Genomic DNA, 17345 nt, shown 5'->3' on the forward strand with positions numbered 1-17345 from the left:
GGAATAGCCCTTTTCATTCTGAACTCTTTTTGCAAATTTTGAAAAATATGAAAATGCTTCATTTTTATGAGCAAGGAAGAACACCCAAGTAAATCTTGTGAAGTCATCAACAATGACTAAACAATATTTCTTACCACCAATACTCTGTGTTCTGGTTGGTCCAAATAGATCCATATGAAGAAGCTGCAAGGCACGATTAGTAGAAACATGATGTATAGTCTTGAAAGAGCTCCTTACTTGCTTTCCTAGTGTACAGGCATTGCATAACTCTGTTTTCTTGTATTTCAAATCTGGTAGACCTCGAACCAATTTCTTGTTTGAGATCTTTGAGATTTGTTTCATACTGATATGCCCCAATCTTCTGTGCCATAGATCTTCATCCTCTTTGATTGAGATCAAGCAATGAGTGGAGTTTGGATTGACATCTAGAAGATAGATATTGCCATGTCTTCTTCCTGTAAATGTTTGAGAAGAATCTTTGCTTGTCCCTGAGTATGTATCTTCTTGAAAGTTGATTCTGAAACCTGTATCACATAGTTGGCTTATGCTTATCAGATTGTAGTTGAGTCCTTTCACCAAAGAAACATCATTGATTGTAAGTCCTCCAATTTCAACTGTTCCTTTGCCAACAATTTTTCCTTTGGTATTTCCTCCAAAGGAAACTTTTCCACCATTCAGACTGTGTAGATCAGCGAATATGCTTGGATCTCCTGTCATATGTCTAGAGCATCCACTGTCTAGGTACCACTTCCTTTTTCTCTTTGTGGTAACCTGCAAAAATCACAACATCTCAAGTTTTCTTTGGTACCCAAATTTTTTTGGGTCCTTGAGGATTAGTATAGGCTGTCTTAACAAAATCTCTTCGAACAGGTCTCCAGACCTTAGGACATTCATTCTCAAAATGTTGTGGATCTCCACATTTTGAGCACCTGAGTGCACTTCGGCCAACAGGTTTTACAAAATTCCTTTTGAAATGATTTTTATAAGCTTGTCGATGAGGTCTTTGTTTTAATCTCTCCTTGACCTTTGGAAAATCAATCAAGCTATCACTTTCCTTCACAAATCCGAGACCAGATTTGTTGTAGTAAGGAATTTGGATAGAAAGGATATGCTTCAAGGTTTCTGAACCTTTTGAAAACTTGGAAGTAATTTCTGAAACTTGCTTTTTCAAAACCGCATTTTCTTTGGAAAGAAAATCTCGAGTTTCCTTGACTTGATGAAATTCTTTTTGAAGGAAATCGATTTTTTCTTTTTGAGAAACATCCTGTTGCCTCAGTGATGAATTTTCCTTTTTCAAAGAAGAGATGCATTTAAGAGCAGTCTTGAATTCTAAGCATAATTCATCAATGTAATTTGATACTTCAATAGACATGTCAGAATGTTTTACCTCAATCTCCACTTTGGGATCAGAATCTGAATCTTAGTCTGAGTCTGACTTAGCCATGAGACAGAAATTTGAGATATCTTCATCACTGTCTTCACATTCTGTGTCACTCCAGGTTTCTGCTTTTAAAGCCTTCTTTGCTTTCTCAAACTTGGTCTTCTTTTTCAGAAGTGGACAATTTGGCTTGATATGTCCACATTTCTTACAGTGAAAGCATATAACATCTTTCGATCTCTCGGTTTCATCGAAAGATTTCTTCTTCTCAAAAGGCTTCTTACCTCTGAGGTTTCTTCCTTTGATCTTCATTTTCTTATACTTCTTTATAAAGAGAGCTAGTTCTTCATCATCAACGTCTTCATCTTCAGAATCTGCATCAGAATCAATGTTAGTCTTTAAAGCAATTGATTTGTTACCTTTGGATTCAATCTCCTCATTCCTTTTCTCAGTCTCATATGATTGAAGAGTTCCAATTAACTCATTCACTGATAGAGGCTTGATCCTTTGTGTCTCTCGAAGAGATGTTTTGATGTTATCCCACTGATTTGTCAGCCCTCTCAGAAGTTTGTTGACTTTCATTGCATCCGGAACTGGTTGTCCTTAATAAGCAAGACCATTTACTATATCAGTAAACCTGTCATACAAATCAGCAATTGATTCTCCAGGCTTCATTTTGAAGGATTCATATTGACCAAGCAAAAGATTGATTTGAGTTTCCTTGGCTCGATCTGTTCCTTCATAAGTGACAAGGAGAGTATCCCAGATTTCCTTAGCTGATTCACAAGCAGCAATTTTTTTATATTCAATAGGAGATAAAGCACAATAGAGAGAATAAATTGCTTTGGAATCTAAGGTTTCTCTTTTGGATATCTCAGTTTGAGATAATGGAGGATCTGTTGCTATGCTTGCTTCTGCCTTTTCTTTTGAATCAGAAGATCTTGGATTGACTCCTCTGATGATGACATCTCATTGCATGTGATCAATTGACTTTATGAATGCCTTCATCTTATTCTTCCAGACATTATATTCCTTGCCATCGAAATATGGTGGTCTATTGTTGTTCTGTCCTTCAATGAGCCCTGGAGCACCATAGCTAGCCATATAGATCGTTAGCTCAGAAGTAAGACACTTCAATAAATGAGCAATCTGCTCTGATACCAATTGATGTAGCTAGCAAGGATCACCTAGAGGGGGGTGAATAGGTGATCTATAAAAATTTTAATAATTTATGCGGAAACAAAATAAATCACAAAAGAGTCTGAATAAAATTCAGATTCAATACAGATTATATAGATGGTGCTCTTGATGTGCAGAATGTAAAGTAAGAGATAAGGGATAGAGAATCTGCACACAAGTTTATAGTGGTTCGGCTTATAGCAAGCCTACGTCCACTCTCCCACGCTTACAGCCACCGGCTGGATTTCACTATATAATCAAGAGGAATTACAACTTCTGAGAGTTAACACTCTTGTGTATGATAGGACTCTCTATCTCACACAATCACTCTTACAAAGTGTCCATCAATATCTTAATGTTTTGCTCAGAACGACAAGAGAAATGTTTGGAGTATACTCAGACTTTGGACTTGATGATTCTTGATTCTGTACTACCTTCTGCTGCTCGTTGATCTCCTTAAATACTCCTCTACTTCCAAACTAGCCGTTGGACAGCTTTCAGAGGATCATCTTCCAATCTTCACATTAGACAGATTTGTATAGAAAGGATTGAGTAGCCGTTGGATAACAGATTCTGAATCCCGCTGATTCTGGTCGCCCATACAATCAGAATCTTGGTTTCCATAAGTAGAGATATGTCCGTTGTAATGCATTCCTGTCGTGATGTTTGATTGTCAATCAATTTGATTAAGATTGAGACAATCAGAACATTCCTTCTGTGAAATCCATGCCAGATCACTAGCTGTTGTGATATGTTCTGAATTCTGCGTCTGAAGAAATTCTGCGTCTGTATCAGAAGAACTTCTGCGTCTGCGTCTGAAGAATTTCTGCGTCTGAATAATTTCTTCATCTGCATCTGCATCTGAATAACTTCTGCTTCTGCATTTGAATAACTTCTGCGTCTGAATCTCAGAACTTCGATTATGTGGGTCTTCAAAAACATACTTGACAGTTTGTAAAGTCTGAATAACTTTCTTCTGAGCTTCCAGAAATAAAATTGTTCAGAATAAGTATCAGATTTACAATAACATAGAAGGTTTTGTCATCTTCAAAATCAATAGGAGTTTTCCTCAACAGGAACCACTAACCCCTGCTAAACAATGTTTGTCGAACACGGATTAGGAGGTGGAATACAACGCTTCCTTCTTGATAATTCAACATGTATACTCTTGTCATGGCATTTATGATTCTATATTATCTCATCAATGCGACAACATTCGCGTTCGTGGCATCAAACTTACACATATGAATTTAGCGAAAAAAGGAGAAAAGAAAATGACACTAGAAATGCCATAACTTTTATACAATTTCAATGTCAAAAGTTCTCAAGCGATCACTAGAGTGTCACATCAACAGGAAAACGATCACTTAAATGTTTCTGACGATTAACATTCATTCAAATCAAAAGACCATGGATCACTTCACGGAGCTTGAAGATCGGGGCATGACGGTGGCGATGGATGTTGACGACGTCAATTCGCTCAAGATCCTCGCCGAGGGGGTCCCTCTCTATTTGACAACAAGCTCGCCAACGTTGACTTCTTCAACTCCGATATCAACTGATTCAATTCCGCCGCTCCTTAACAATCGCTCTCTATCTCCCTTTGCGCTTTGCATCTTCTGCCCTACTGTTCGTTCGGCCTTTTACCCAAAAGACGAAGAAACTGGTCGGTCCTTCTCGGCGTGATGGATTGCTGTCTATCACTTTCTCGATAATTTTCTGTACTGGGGTTGTCTCTTGAACGGCACCCGCACCCTCTTCCAAATCAAATCGATCGCACACAAGCTCGAAAACCCCTCAATCCAAGCATCGGCTCCACTTCAATGGGTATATTGGAGGTTTATTGCCTTCCTCATCTTCTTCGGCACCTCATCTTCATCAACCTCTTATTCTTCTTTGATTGTTTGCAAATTAAATATGAAAAAAAAAAAATGGATGTCCAACGTGGACACAAAATTAATTACGTCTTTAGGGTTAACACAGCAAAAAACTTCAAACTGTAATACCTATGACAAATTTATCCCAAACTAATTTTTAGGTCACCAAAAATTTCAATTGGTACATCTGTGACTGATTTACTCCAAGCTAATTTTTGGGTCACCAAAATCCCAAACCGATATAATCGTGACATATTTACCATCCATTAACTTCTATCAAATTTTAGCATGAAATTACTGAGCTGGATGACACATGACAGTAACTCAACTGACATGGCAAGTCTACGTAGAAATCCATATTAGTTTGGAATCAATTTCTCAAAGTGTACTAGTTTGGATTTTTTGGTGGCATTAACTCTTTTATTTAAGTAGAACGTGGCTCTTTCCAACAAGCCACGTCAGACCATTTATCAAAAAATAATGTCACGTCGAATTTTCCGGCTACTTAAACTAACAATACCACTTAAATGATCATTTATTTATTTTTTTTGCAAATGTGGTACTCAAGTAATCGCTCAAAAAGTTTTGGCATCAACGTAAAAGCCGTAAGAAGGTTATGACTTGGGGTGAACGATTCTAGGTTCCTTACAAGTTCTACCTGGAACCTACCCGTCGGAATAAGTTTGTCATTTTTTGAAACCCAAAACCTACCATACATACCTTGAAACCTTAAACATATCCTGTCACAAATCCACTTGTATTCATAATTGAACGATTGCAGCTAATCATCACCTTTAATGACCATAACTTTCTGCTACAATCTACTGTCCACAACTTAATTTAGATATACGAGGAATATAAAATATTAACAAAGTAAAAGTCTCAATCATTGATATTGCCAGAAATGGAAACTCAGACTAGTGATTTCAGATTATACACTTATCATCGAAAGCTATGGAATACCACAAGATTGCGCGAAGACATATAACAAGAAAAAACATAGACTTGTTTTAAGTTTCAGGTTCCGGGTTCTCGGTGAACTTACTCGTCAAAACCGGTTTCCCAACTTTTGGAATCTGAAACCTACCCTACATACTATGAAACCAAGAACCAGATCGGTTCCTCAGTTTCTGATTCTACTCTAGAACCATACTTACCCCTAGTTATAACACTTATAATATCATATTTCCGCCAAAAAACATATACTCATATTTTTAAGCAACTGTGAATATTATAACGAATTTGAAACTAAATTGTTACTAAAGTCGAACGCTATTTTTTGGCACACAAATTAACTCCACTTTAACTCCGACTTATACTCACTTACCTATTTGCTTCTTTTTCTTTCTCTCTCACTCTCTCCACGTCAATGTTACAAGTGACAAGCTGATGCGTCCACCGTTTTAAATGGTAAATGTTAAGGATCTCTAATCCTAGACTGGGTATGTTCTTTTAGATAAGAAAATTACATTTGATAAAGCACATTTAAACAAAGCTAATTACAACACCGTGAGTAGATAAAACTCACTTAAAAGATCCCAATATAATCTTGACATGTCATTTCACAAATTCATTTTTTTAAATGATAAAAAACTAATATACTCGGTCTTAAAATCAAAATTGCGAGATTTGACTTAATCAGATGCTGCAGTCTGGCTTCGCAGTTTTGCAAGGATGCCGCAGTACACAACACAACGACACATCACGAAGACACGGAAAAAAAAATTTATCCCATTTCCAAGAGAATCCAATTATTCAAATATAAAAAAGAAAAGAACCCCAGAAAAAAATCCACTGTTCCACATCAGTTGAACATTGACTTGATGTGATGGATACAAAGGGACGAGACCCTTTTCCCGCTCTGATCTCTCTGCTCAGCATGTTGTGCACAGAGCGAGAGAGAGAGATAGAGATAGAGAGTAAGAGAGAGAATGTGTGTGAGAGAGACATCAGCCGCCATTTTCTCTCCCTCCGCCGCTCCAGAATCTCAGGCAAAGCTTCAAATATTAAGGTATCAAAACTGCACCCGCTCCTCACTGTGTTCAACCTCATCAACACCCCGAACAAGATGCCCAAACCCACCAAAAAAAAAACGACAGATGTTGCTTTTTTAAAGAACGGAGAAGAAGGGAAAAGTGGAAAAAGGATGACCCAGTTTCTTTTGTCCTGGTCTTGAACAAGAAACTGCTGAGACTGCAGCGTCAGAGAAGCTGGTTCTGCGAGCAAGTTGTGAAAATTCGGAAGGAAGAAAGAAATCACATCTTTCTTGAGTATGTATCGATCTCGAACGATTAAATCAAAAGTCGAATCGGCTTCTCTTCAGTACCCGCCGCCGGTTCCAACGCCGCCCGCAGCGGACAGAGACGACTGGAGCTGCAAGAGGTGGTGGTAGCAGTCAGCCGCGGTCGGGCGGTGTTCTGGGTTCGGGTCCAAGCACCTGCTCTGCAGGTCCCTCAGCATCTTCGGCAGGCCGCTGGCGGTCAACCCGCAGGTCTTGACCAGATAGCCGACCCCCCACACGTCTACCTTCACCCCATGCAACCCCCTCCCCACCATCTCCGGCGCGTGAGGCCCGCGCGCCTCCCCTCCCCCTCCCCCGCCATGTGGATTTATCTGGGGCGCCCCGGTCGCGTCGTCGAACCCGCAGATGAACCACTCGCCCTCGATGTCGCTCCTCCGCATGACTTTGTCCCAGCTCAAGTGCCTGTGCATGAAGGACAGGTCATGCAACGCCACGAGCGCTTTGGTCACGTACATGAGAGCCTCCACCAGCTGCTCGCAGTTGGCGGGCTTCCATTTGCACCCTCTTGGCTTGAACACCAACGCCAAATCTTTCTCCGACGACCGGCAAATAAACTCCGCATGCGGAACCCTGTGATCCAGGAAGTCGTATATTTCCTTCACTGCGCTCCATGTTCTTTTGCTAGAGAAGTATCTCGTCACCATGTTCGGCGTCATTTCTGCGATGTTTCCGTTCCCCAAATCGATCCTCTCGAAATCGCTGTACGGGAAAATGCTGTTCTTGTAATTCCCAACGTTGGCATTCATGTTGTTGAAGCACCGGTCGGCCAAAAGGGACAGTAGACCGGCCACCCTATAGCACGGGACCAAGGCCTTGAGACGGTCCGCTTGTGACGACAGATCAAGTTTGTATAGATCGGTCCGGACAACGCAGGCATCCTGTGATCGGCTCAGCGCACAGAATGTCACCGTGTGGCCGACTGCGAAGTAGCCCAAGATATAAGGAAGATCCAGGTATGTCCACATCAGCTTCTCTATGATCGACGAGGACGGATCAACTTGACCCTCTCGGACCTGATCCGTCTCCTCTCCCCTCCACAAGCAGAAGTTCCTCACGAACCCTGTCAAGTTCGGCCACTGATCTTGCAGCGCCACCTCAGCCGCAGCCACCGAGGGCTTTCGGATCATGACCGTCTCTACGGAGCAGAACTTCGACACAACCCGGTTGAGGCAATCATCCCATAGCCCAATAAAGGAGTCTCGGGACGTGGCAGTGGATGAGGTGAGGCTAGGGTTGGTACGTATGACGGAGCTTAAGATGTCCAACGTGAAGGATCTAGAGTCAAGGAGCTCGTGGGAGGTGGTGAAGAAGAGCTCTTTGCCTGGTGGCAAGTCTCTGTAGACGTCTCTTCGGAGTGGGAAGCGAAGCTCCTCCGGGGGCGGCTCTTGGAGGTACCATGAGAGCTCGAACAATGTGGGGAGCGTCGTCGGTGGGACTCGCAAGCAACCGACGTAGTACTCGGTTGGATCTTGAAATTCCCATGGAGGAATAGCTGCAACACCCACAAAAAAAGAGTTTTGACAAATTCCCATTTTCTATCACATGAATAATATTCTTGAATTAATGGAAAATCAACGTCCATCTGAAATGAAGTCGAACATAGCGTTATTCATAAACTACATATGTAGAGAGATGTTGAGTTGCAGTCATAAATTTCTGCCTACTAGGTTTATGATTTGACATCAGTAACATCTAACAAGAACAGAGAAATATTCATGGATAAATAATTTCTAGGAATATCATCCAGACTCTTTCATAAAATGAATACGCGATAAGATAGGAGGTATTCATAATTAATAAATAAAACGGTGGGGTGCTCACATCTTAAAGAGGGTTCTGGCAGTGGAAGCTGAACTCTCTCTTGGAAACCTGGCAAAAAATATACAAGGAAAAAGAAAAAAAAAAAAGCACGCCCACACACATATGTCAGATTGGCAAGTCCACTTAATATCCTGAATGTTATTACAATATTCGCCCACAAAACATATGTAAAAGAACCACACATTAAATGACAATGCCAAAATAATGAGAAACACAAGCGTTTCATGTGTACCAGAAGCTGTGGAAGAAGCAGAAACTGAAGAAGAAGACGAGGACTTCCTCCTGCCAAAGACTTTGACTTGCTGTCCGGGGACGAACCTGTCCACAGAGAACCCCCTGAGAGCTCCGTCTTCAAAAGCCTCCATCGTGCAAGCCACCATGGAGTCGTCGAAGAAGGTCAATTCGTCGGCGTTCAAGAAGCTCGACCCTTGGAGTCTCACCCTCCCCCGGTGGTGCTCGCCTTCCTCGGCCCACAGGCTCACCGACTCCTCCCACGTCATCCTTATCTTCCCGATGCGGCGCATCTCCCTCAAGGCCGAAGAAGCCGAGGGGCCCGACCCGAAGTCGAGCGACGACGGCTCGAACCCTAGAAACAGGCCTCCTCCTCCTCCTCTACTTACATGATAGGATGAAGCCTCGACTCCACTGCTCATAACCAGCTGTTTTGTCCTAGCTGCAAGAAGAACACATATACCCACAACACTAATTACAAGCGAAGTAGTCAGACACGAAACTTCGTTTATAACTACGATACGTGTGTTTCATACTAAAAGAATGCGCTTGTTTGTCGCTGATGTTGATGAGAAGCAAGATACAGGGACACAAGAAGAAGAAGAAGAAGAAGCTTCACCGGCTTCTGACTTTCAAGAAACGCACACATTCCGAACAAAGGGTGGTTTTCAGCAACCCATTAATTCTTTCATTGATCAACCCATGAATCGTGAGTCAGATCGCTCGTAGAAGGATCTTACTGCTAACGATGATCCACTGTTGGTACAAAGTAAAAGAGCAGAGGAAAAGATGATGCATTGAGGAGAATCACGTGAACATGACAATGCATTACATACCAGTGAGTAGAGAAGGATCATCGTCCCTAAAAGGAGGAGGCGGAGGAGGAAGAGCTCTAACGCCGCCGGAGCTGTCATCAGCGAAGACGGCCGAGACTCTGCTTTGTCCCGTCGTCCGCATCCTGGGGCCCATGAACTGCGCGAGCTCCTCGAACACCTCCTCGTCGAACGAAGCCGGCAATCGGTACACCTTCCTCTCGTAAGGAGACAGCCGGAAATAGCTCTTCCCGACCTGCTCTCTCTCGCCGCCTCTCTCCCACTCGTACACCTTCCTGAACTCCCCCAGCATGTTGTCCCACTTGGTCCCCGCCGTCTTTGCGTCCCGGTTTACTCCGTGCCGGTTCAAGAACTCCGCCACCTCCCGGTCCTTCTCCGCCCTCGTCTTCCCCCTCCCCGGGGCCGCCGCCGCCGCATCTCCTCCGCCGGCTGCTGGGTGCTGATCTATTCTGGAATCCGATGACGACCCGGAACCACCACCTCCTTGGTACTGGACCCGCCAAGCCCTAGCGAGCCACAGCATCTCGTTGGGCTTCCAAACCGGGCTCACGTACTTGCCCTTCCTGAATTGGTGGTGGGTTTGAAATTGCTGCTGGTCTCCTCCACCTTCCAGCTTGCTCGTTTCTTGGCTTGAGGTGGTGGGGACAGATGTTATTGGGGACTGAGTAGGCGATGACGCCGTGTCGGACGACGAGGCGGCGGTGGCGTGGGCCAGCGGGTTCGGGTTCGGGTGGGTGGTTGGGGAAGGACTCGACTCGGGGGGAGATGTCAAGAGCTTCCATTGGCCGACGCCAAATCTCGGCCTTTTGGGGTTACTCACACTCACCGCCTCGAATTGAGGGTGGTGCTGGTCGAAGAAAGGGGTCGAGATGAAGGGCGGCGCTCCGGTGACGACCACCGCCTGAGACGGTGGCGGGGGAGGTCGGGACTCGGCGGGGGTGGCTTCTTGGGCGGGAGAAGCGGGGATTTGTGGAGGTGGAGGTGGTGGTTGGGGCTTCTTGGGGGTGTCTCCAGTTCCCTTGTGGTCAGCCATTTTTGTGTCTCTCGCGCACATTCAGATGGGCCCGAGAGAGGCCGAAAGACGAGGGATCAGTTTCAGACGAGAATTGGCGAACAAGAAGAACCAGGAAGATTACTGTAGGACTGGACCGGTTGAGCTTATCATTCTGTGCTTTTTACTTATATATAATTAAGAAAAAAGTTTCTGTGGCCAAAGGTTTCATGGAGGGTGGGTTTTTTTCTTCTTCTTTTCTTTTTTTGTAAAGGTGTGAGTTGTCAAAGGGGAAATAGGGTACATGTAGATTATGAGAATTGGGAGAGAAAGCTGCTAAAATCAACACAATCAAGGAGAGAGAGAGAGAGTATGAATCCATCGCGACATTTACACTAGGCTTAATTATAAAAGTAATGGGTTAATATTACGAAAAACTCCAAATTGATGTACATGTGATAATTTTATCCCAAACTAATTTTTTGATCATGAAAAACCCCAAACTGATATACATATGACAAATTTACCATAAACTAATTTTTTGACAACTAAAAATCCCGAACTGGTATATTTGTGACAAATTTATCCTCCGTTAATTTCTATTAAATTGAATTAATACCACAAAAAATCATAAATTAGTACGCATGTGATAGACGGATGGTAAAACATAAATTGGTACATCCATTAATTGACGCATGTCATTTAACAAAGCAATTTGATTGTAAAATTTAACGAAAATAAACTGAGGGCAAATTTATAACAGGTGTACCAGTTTAGGGTTTTTGATGGTCAAAAAAATAGTTTTTGGTAAAATTGTCACAGGCATACCAGTTTGGAGTTTTTCGCGATATTAACCCTAAATGTAAAGAATTATCTCATTAGGGTACTAAGACCTTTTAGTAGACTAATTTTTCTAATGAAATAATGATATGATTGTCCTTAATTCATTGTGAGACTAACAACATGTTATGAGCCACAGAAAGACAAATAACTATAAATTATTATGGGGTATGCTCCTTCTGTGATGCTAGCAAAACCCATTTTTTCTGATTGCATGAAGTTAATTTGAATACTAAGTATATTCTTGCGATGACGGAGATCTTAATGTCGCTTTGGCTTTTTCTCATTTTTTCGAAACGCAGATATCATTCGATCAAGTGAAATTTCTCAGAAAATACGTCCGATCAGGTGAAATTTCCCAGAAAATATGTCTCGGCTGATGACGAACTCAACGCGACCCTACCATTTTCGCAATTCACTTGACTATACCTCATGATCAAGTTAACTAAGGTAACCCCGATAAAAGAAGATCCACAAATTGGGCCTAATACAAAGGGGGACAAGATGATTAAAGCAAAAGGGAGATTTAATAGACAGAGATACTCAAAAAAGAGGAGGTGGTGACAGAAGAACAGCTCTGCGAATAAGACCCTTCAGTTAAACCGGATGATAATAAGACCAGACGACGACGACACGAGAGCTTCGTGATGTGTCATCTTGACAACTAAGAAGAAGTAGGTAGGGTTTAGGGGGGAGTGTAATGATTGTACTGAGACTGAGGAAAGCGGCTTCTAAAAATTTAACATTCTTTTTTCTCTCCAGACACTGCATTTAATGTTAATAATAAAAGGGTATGAATTAACAGGAAAATTAGCAGAAAGAGGCTCCCGACTTCCCGCGTGCAGAGAGATTAGGGAGCTTTTTCACTCAATACATACAGACGATAAGGAAAGAAAATGTTGTGGGAAGGGAGAAAATGAGGGGGAGGCGGGGAGTGTTAGTGAGGGAGTTCAGTGGAAACAGAGAAAAAGGGGGAAAGGGGGGAGGAAGATTTGCTTTTTTTCCGTTGCTTTTAACGTTGCAGAGTTCAGAAGGGATGATGTGGACCGCTCGTATCAATGGCCCTGCTCCAATGACTCTCCCCCTCTTGTAGTCTTTTTGGCCATTCTCTCTTGTTGTTCCTGTGCTCCTGCCCCTCTCTCTCTCTCTCTCTCTCTCTCTCTAAACTGCAATCCAGCTCGTGCGCTTGAAAGAAAGTCTTTCTGATGAGCAATGCACACTGCCTGCTCCTCTAGGGCTAATGATAATGATCATCCGGGGCACTCGAGCGCGACACGGAATGCGTAGAAATGAGAAAATTCGAACATGGAAAGATACCGTATCTCTGTCCTCGACGTTAACTCGAATACCTAGTTACACATTTTCATATAGTACTCGATATCGAGCTTCAATTTGAAATTGTTATTTGCTGTAATTTTGAATAAAGTTATGTGTTAGATTCGGTGTGATCAACCTCAACGGTAAGTTGTACGTAACATGTTAAGTAACATGAATGATATATATCTCCTCCATTAAGATCTCTAACCTGGAAAGAAAATGACGAAACATTGCGAATTAATGGCTCTTTGTGAAAATCACTGTTTTTATTTGAAATCATGCATTAAAGCTTCTGGTGGTTGTTTGTCCTCCCACGTCAATTAATTGTTACTATTGCCAAGCCGACTAATAGAGTCCTATTCTTGCTTTGATCATGTACAAAATGGCATTGATTCTCACATCAATCGTACTACTACGGAGAACAACCAATCACGTTCTTGTATGCAAGCTTGAATCCGTTAAGCAGGTTTTTTTAGCAGGTAGGTTCACGATTAATGTCACGCTAGAATGAGGGAAGGGCGTATTCCTAAACTTGATTTGATAGTAGAATTTGAGTGTTATATAGATGTCCTGATTTTCTTACCATGTTTCATGTCTTTGCATTCTTAGAAGTAATAGATATTTGACATTTAACTGCTTTATCATATGCATAATGTTTGCAAAAAGTTCTTAATAGAACATCATGGTGGCCTGCTTCTGTTGGAGTGTTCAATCCTGTAGACTTGAGTATATCGACAGCTGCATCCACACTACCTGACTTGCACTGACAAGTCAATAATCTCAAGAACGAGAAATGAGAGTAGAGAGAGAGAGAGAGAGAGAGAGAGAGTGAGATTGAGAAATTAGAGTGACAAATGAGAGACACGAATACGAGAAAGTCAATATATTTTTAGGGTTTGATTTTGAATCGGTTCCACGCGAGAACCGGCTTTGAAATTGGTTCAAGGCGGGAAACTGGGAACTGAATCAATTTAGGCCGGTTCTCAAAATTTTTACCTGAACACCAAACCGATACTTGTGCACAAGTCATTGAAGTTGCATGCCCGATACTTAAATTGACGGAAGTAATGGAAGGACTTAGTGCATTGAAGTTGCAAGTTTTAGAATCTAAATGCATTTTATGAAAATTTATTTAGAACTCAAGTGCATAAATGATGACAGGTTTTAGAACTTGCCTTGCAATTGTCCATCCCCTAGGCATTACCAACATCTATATTGGAGGTGGCCATAGGATCAAATTCTATAACATAAGTTAAGGGGGTTAGGCTCAAATGTCACATTTAGAAGTACAAGAGAATTTTGTCCATGTTAGTGTCAATTGTGTCACATAGGACAACCGGTGTCAATGTCAGCAATTTCCAGCCAAAATTAGCCAGATGAACTACATTGGCAAATCTTCAAAAAGTTTATGATCTAATTAGTATAATTGAAAGGTTGAGGACAAAATTGATAAAAGTGTAATAAGTTTATGATTTTTTTGGTACCTTTCTCACGTTTCTATGGCACTGCCCATAACCAAATATATGGGAATTATTGCATTTTTGGGGAGACAAATCTGCATAATTGAGTTACTAGGCCCGATGGGCCACACAAAACATCCTCTTCAGTTTAAAAAAACCCCAAATATAGGAACTATTTACCACGATTTGTTGTAGGTTCTCCTAGGTTGGGGTCGAGACCATTTTTCCCATGCTACCCATTGAATTTTATTAATTGAGAAATGTGCAATAAGGAAAATAACAATATATAAATATTAAATTGATAAAAGACTAGTGTCCTGCTTAAATTTTATCTTCTTAACTTGAGCTTGCACTTGATTACTCTAAAGCCAAACTTTCCTGTAACTTGAAGGTTAAATAATAACTTGAATCCGTTGTCGATTCATATATTAGAATGCACATATATCCGATTGTGCAAATGCATAACTTATAAGAGAAAATCCGTAATTTCACGAGCTGGGATATGCATAATGGCACTCCAAAATACACATTTTGATGCCTTCTAAACCAGGAAGTTTTACCAATGAGTGTCTATATCTTCACCATATCTCTTGTTGATTTCGTTTATGTGTAACGAGCCTTTCCCTTTTTTCAAAAGCAAATTGCCCATACCATCACTCCTATAATTTTATATGACACACAACATTCAGTGGGTCAAAAGTGTTAAGGAATGATTAGGATGCTCTGGAGTTCACTGTTTCTTTGAGGTGATCATATAGATTGAGAGATGGGTTCACAATCGCAATGCGTAAATTACAATCCAAGGGAGTAAAATCGAGTATCGATTTACGGTATCAATCAAGATTAATTGCTTTCCAAAAGGCTGAGTTAGGGCAAAAGCATCCGAGAGAAAACATCGCCAACACATGTGAAATGGCTGCTTGAGGTACCAAAAGTCGCATGAGAAATGAGACCCTGCATCATTCGTTTGGTTTGCATTATTACATCCAGTTCCTGCCTTATCCCGATGCATCTAAAAGCTCGAGACAAGTACGTAAAGTAATTCAATTCGACTGTCTAGCTTTTTATGGTGTCATGGTACCGGTGACGAATACTTCTCGTGTTGTTGCAATTAGAACTCTCGTGGTTTACATAGCGTGACTCGTTCTATTGGGAAAGAGAAGTATATAGATAGATAGAGGGGTTTTATTCTGCCATAAAGATGTGAAACATTATCTTCATGCATAAGGATCCTAAATTATTCTTTATTTTCTTTTCTTTTTTATTTCTTTATTCTATATGTTTAACATATTTAGATATATTGAATCATTAGTTATTCAATTTCTGGCGGCTCTCTTAGGCTTCCCTCATCCCTGGGGGAAATTGAAAAATGCTCGGGGATGGAAATGAGGGAACAATCTAATGATCGAGTCGATTCCATCATTATAAATCATTCTATATCGGATCAGCCCAGAATAGGGTTATCACCGCCTGTCGAGGGTTGAGCCCTAGGACACTTGAAATTCAACGGACCGCCTGTCGAGGGTTGAGCCCTAGGACACTTGAAATTCAACGGACCCCCTGTTTTCTTCTTTTTCTTCTTGTTACTATTCACATATCATACGTGTCTCATTCACATCTATACAGAAATTAAGGCTCCGTTTCTCTCGTGAAAAAAAAAATAGAAATTTAGCAAAATATTTTCCTAATATGGATCAAATAACCTCCATATCTTTCTTTATCGTTAACACTATCTTTTTTCACATTATAATTACGTGGTTTTCGTGTTCATTCTTTTTTATCTATAAGACAATAAATAAAGGGTTAGATAGTAGTAGATCTTAGGGGGGCAGTGCGAGCGCCAACCATTGCGACAAAGAACTTAATTAATTTAGCTGAAAGTGAAAAGACCCTCTTAGTATCATTCTCTTTAGGCCATTTGGTTTCCATAGCCGTAAAGCAACATCTTCATTTGCGACTTTAATCCGCCATGCTTTGCCGTTGCCAATAAGCGGGGAATGTGGGTCCACCTATTCATAAATTTTAGCTCATTAGACCAAAGTTAATATGCCAACTTCCACATTTAGTATTGGCCCCCTTTTTTCCTATATGCTCGAGCCAATTATTCATGGTTGCGCACAAAACTTGACGACGAAAAGCAATCACGATCTGGGTAATTTGGCTTCCCCTAATCTCGACACTAAGCCGACACCCAAAAGACATCCGTGGGGATTAATGGAAGATGAGCTACGAGATTCATGCTATTGCTAGAGCCTAATTAAATTGAATCTAGATCAATTGATTAAAATATATATGATTTTAGATAATTTTATGTCTTATTGGGACATTCGGTGTCGAATGCGTAATCTCGACATCGACACTAGCCAGATTTAATTTTGATTTTTGAAATTCCTGTCATTCGCTTAACGGACGGAGACAGAATAAGAGTATTGAGAATCTCGATCCGTTGAAATTCTTAACAAATAATTTAATATGTAAGAATTCCCTGTCTTATCAATAACTAATTACCTTAGCTATAAAAATAGTAAACTTATCAACCAATGAGAAAAAAAAATATGGCTACATGATGGGAAATTATTTTGCTAACTTACAACTCCAACGACTGGTTAATCGGCTCTATTAAAGTTTCGCTAAACTTAATGTAACTTATAATCTATTGCAGTGTTGGATTAATCAACACTCGCATTATTAGGGTTTTTTTTACCCCCAATATTTATTAGTAGGTTTTGTGGTAAACAAGAAAGGGTTAATACCACGAAAAATCTCAAATTGGTATACCTGTAACAAATTTACCCCGAATTAATTATATGACCACCACAAACTCCAAATGGGTACACCTGTGATCTCAAACTAATTTTTTGACCATCAAAAACCCCAAACTAGTACACTTGTGACAAATTTATCTTCCATTAAATTGGATTAATACAACGGAAAATCACAAATTGGTAAACCTGTGACAAACGGAGGGGTAAAACCCCAAACTAGTATACTCGTTAACTGCCACATGTCATTCGATTCAGCAATTTAACGGTAAAATGTAACAGGGTAAATTTGTCACAGATGTATCAATTTGAAGTTTTTAGTGGTATTAACCCAACGAGAAATTGCTTATTTAG

General features: G+C 41.0%; 1 protein-coding gene across 1 annotated transcript; it reads right to left on the reverse strand.

The window, feature by feature from the left end:
• Nucleotides 1-5952: 5952 nt before the first annotated feature.
• LOC115683109 (uncharacterized) lies at nucleotides 5953-10761 on the reverse strand. The gene is made up of 4 exons (XM_030607540.2): nucleotides 9625-10761; nucleotides 8790-9230; nucleotides 8558-8605; nucleotides 5953-8228 (listed from the first exon to the last, which is right to left on the reverse strand). Exons 1-4 carry the CDS (start codon nucleotides 10673-10675, stop codon nucleotides 6754-6756), a joined length of 3015 nt encoding a protein of 1004 aa, XP_030463400.2. The 5' UTR covers nucleotides 10676-10761; the 3' UTR covers nucleotides 5953-6753.
• Nucleotides 10762-17345: the final 6584 nt, after the last annotated feature.

Source organism: Syzygium oleosum, unplaced genomic scaffold, assembly GCF_021117445.2.
Source record: "Syzygium oleosum isolate NSW1041296 unplaced genomic scaffold, Sole_v2.1 Sole_v2.31, whole genome shotgun sequence".
NCBI lineage: Eukaryota > Viridiplantae > Streptophyta > Magnoliopsida > Myrtales > Myrtaceae > Syzygium > Syzygium oleosum.

Coding starts and splice junctions, on each gene's coding strand:
- LOC115683109 (XM_030607540.2), bottom strand. CDS start 10,675: ATGTGCGCGAGAGACACAAAAATGGCTGACCACAAGGGAACTGGAGAC. Junction 9,231..9,624: donor TGATCCTTCTCTACTCACTG/GTATGTAATGCA, acceptor TTCTTCTTGCAG/CTAGGACAAAACAGCTGGTT. Junction 8,229..8,557: donor GCCAGAACCCTCTTTAAGAT/GTGAGCACCCCA, acceptor TGGGTGTTGCAG/CTATTCCTCCATGGGAATTT.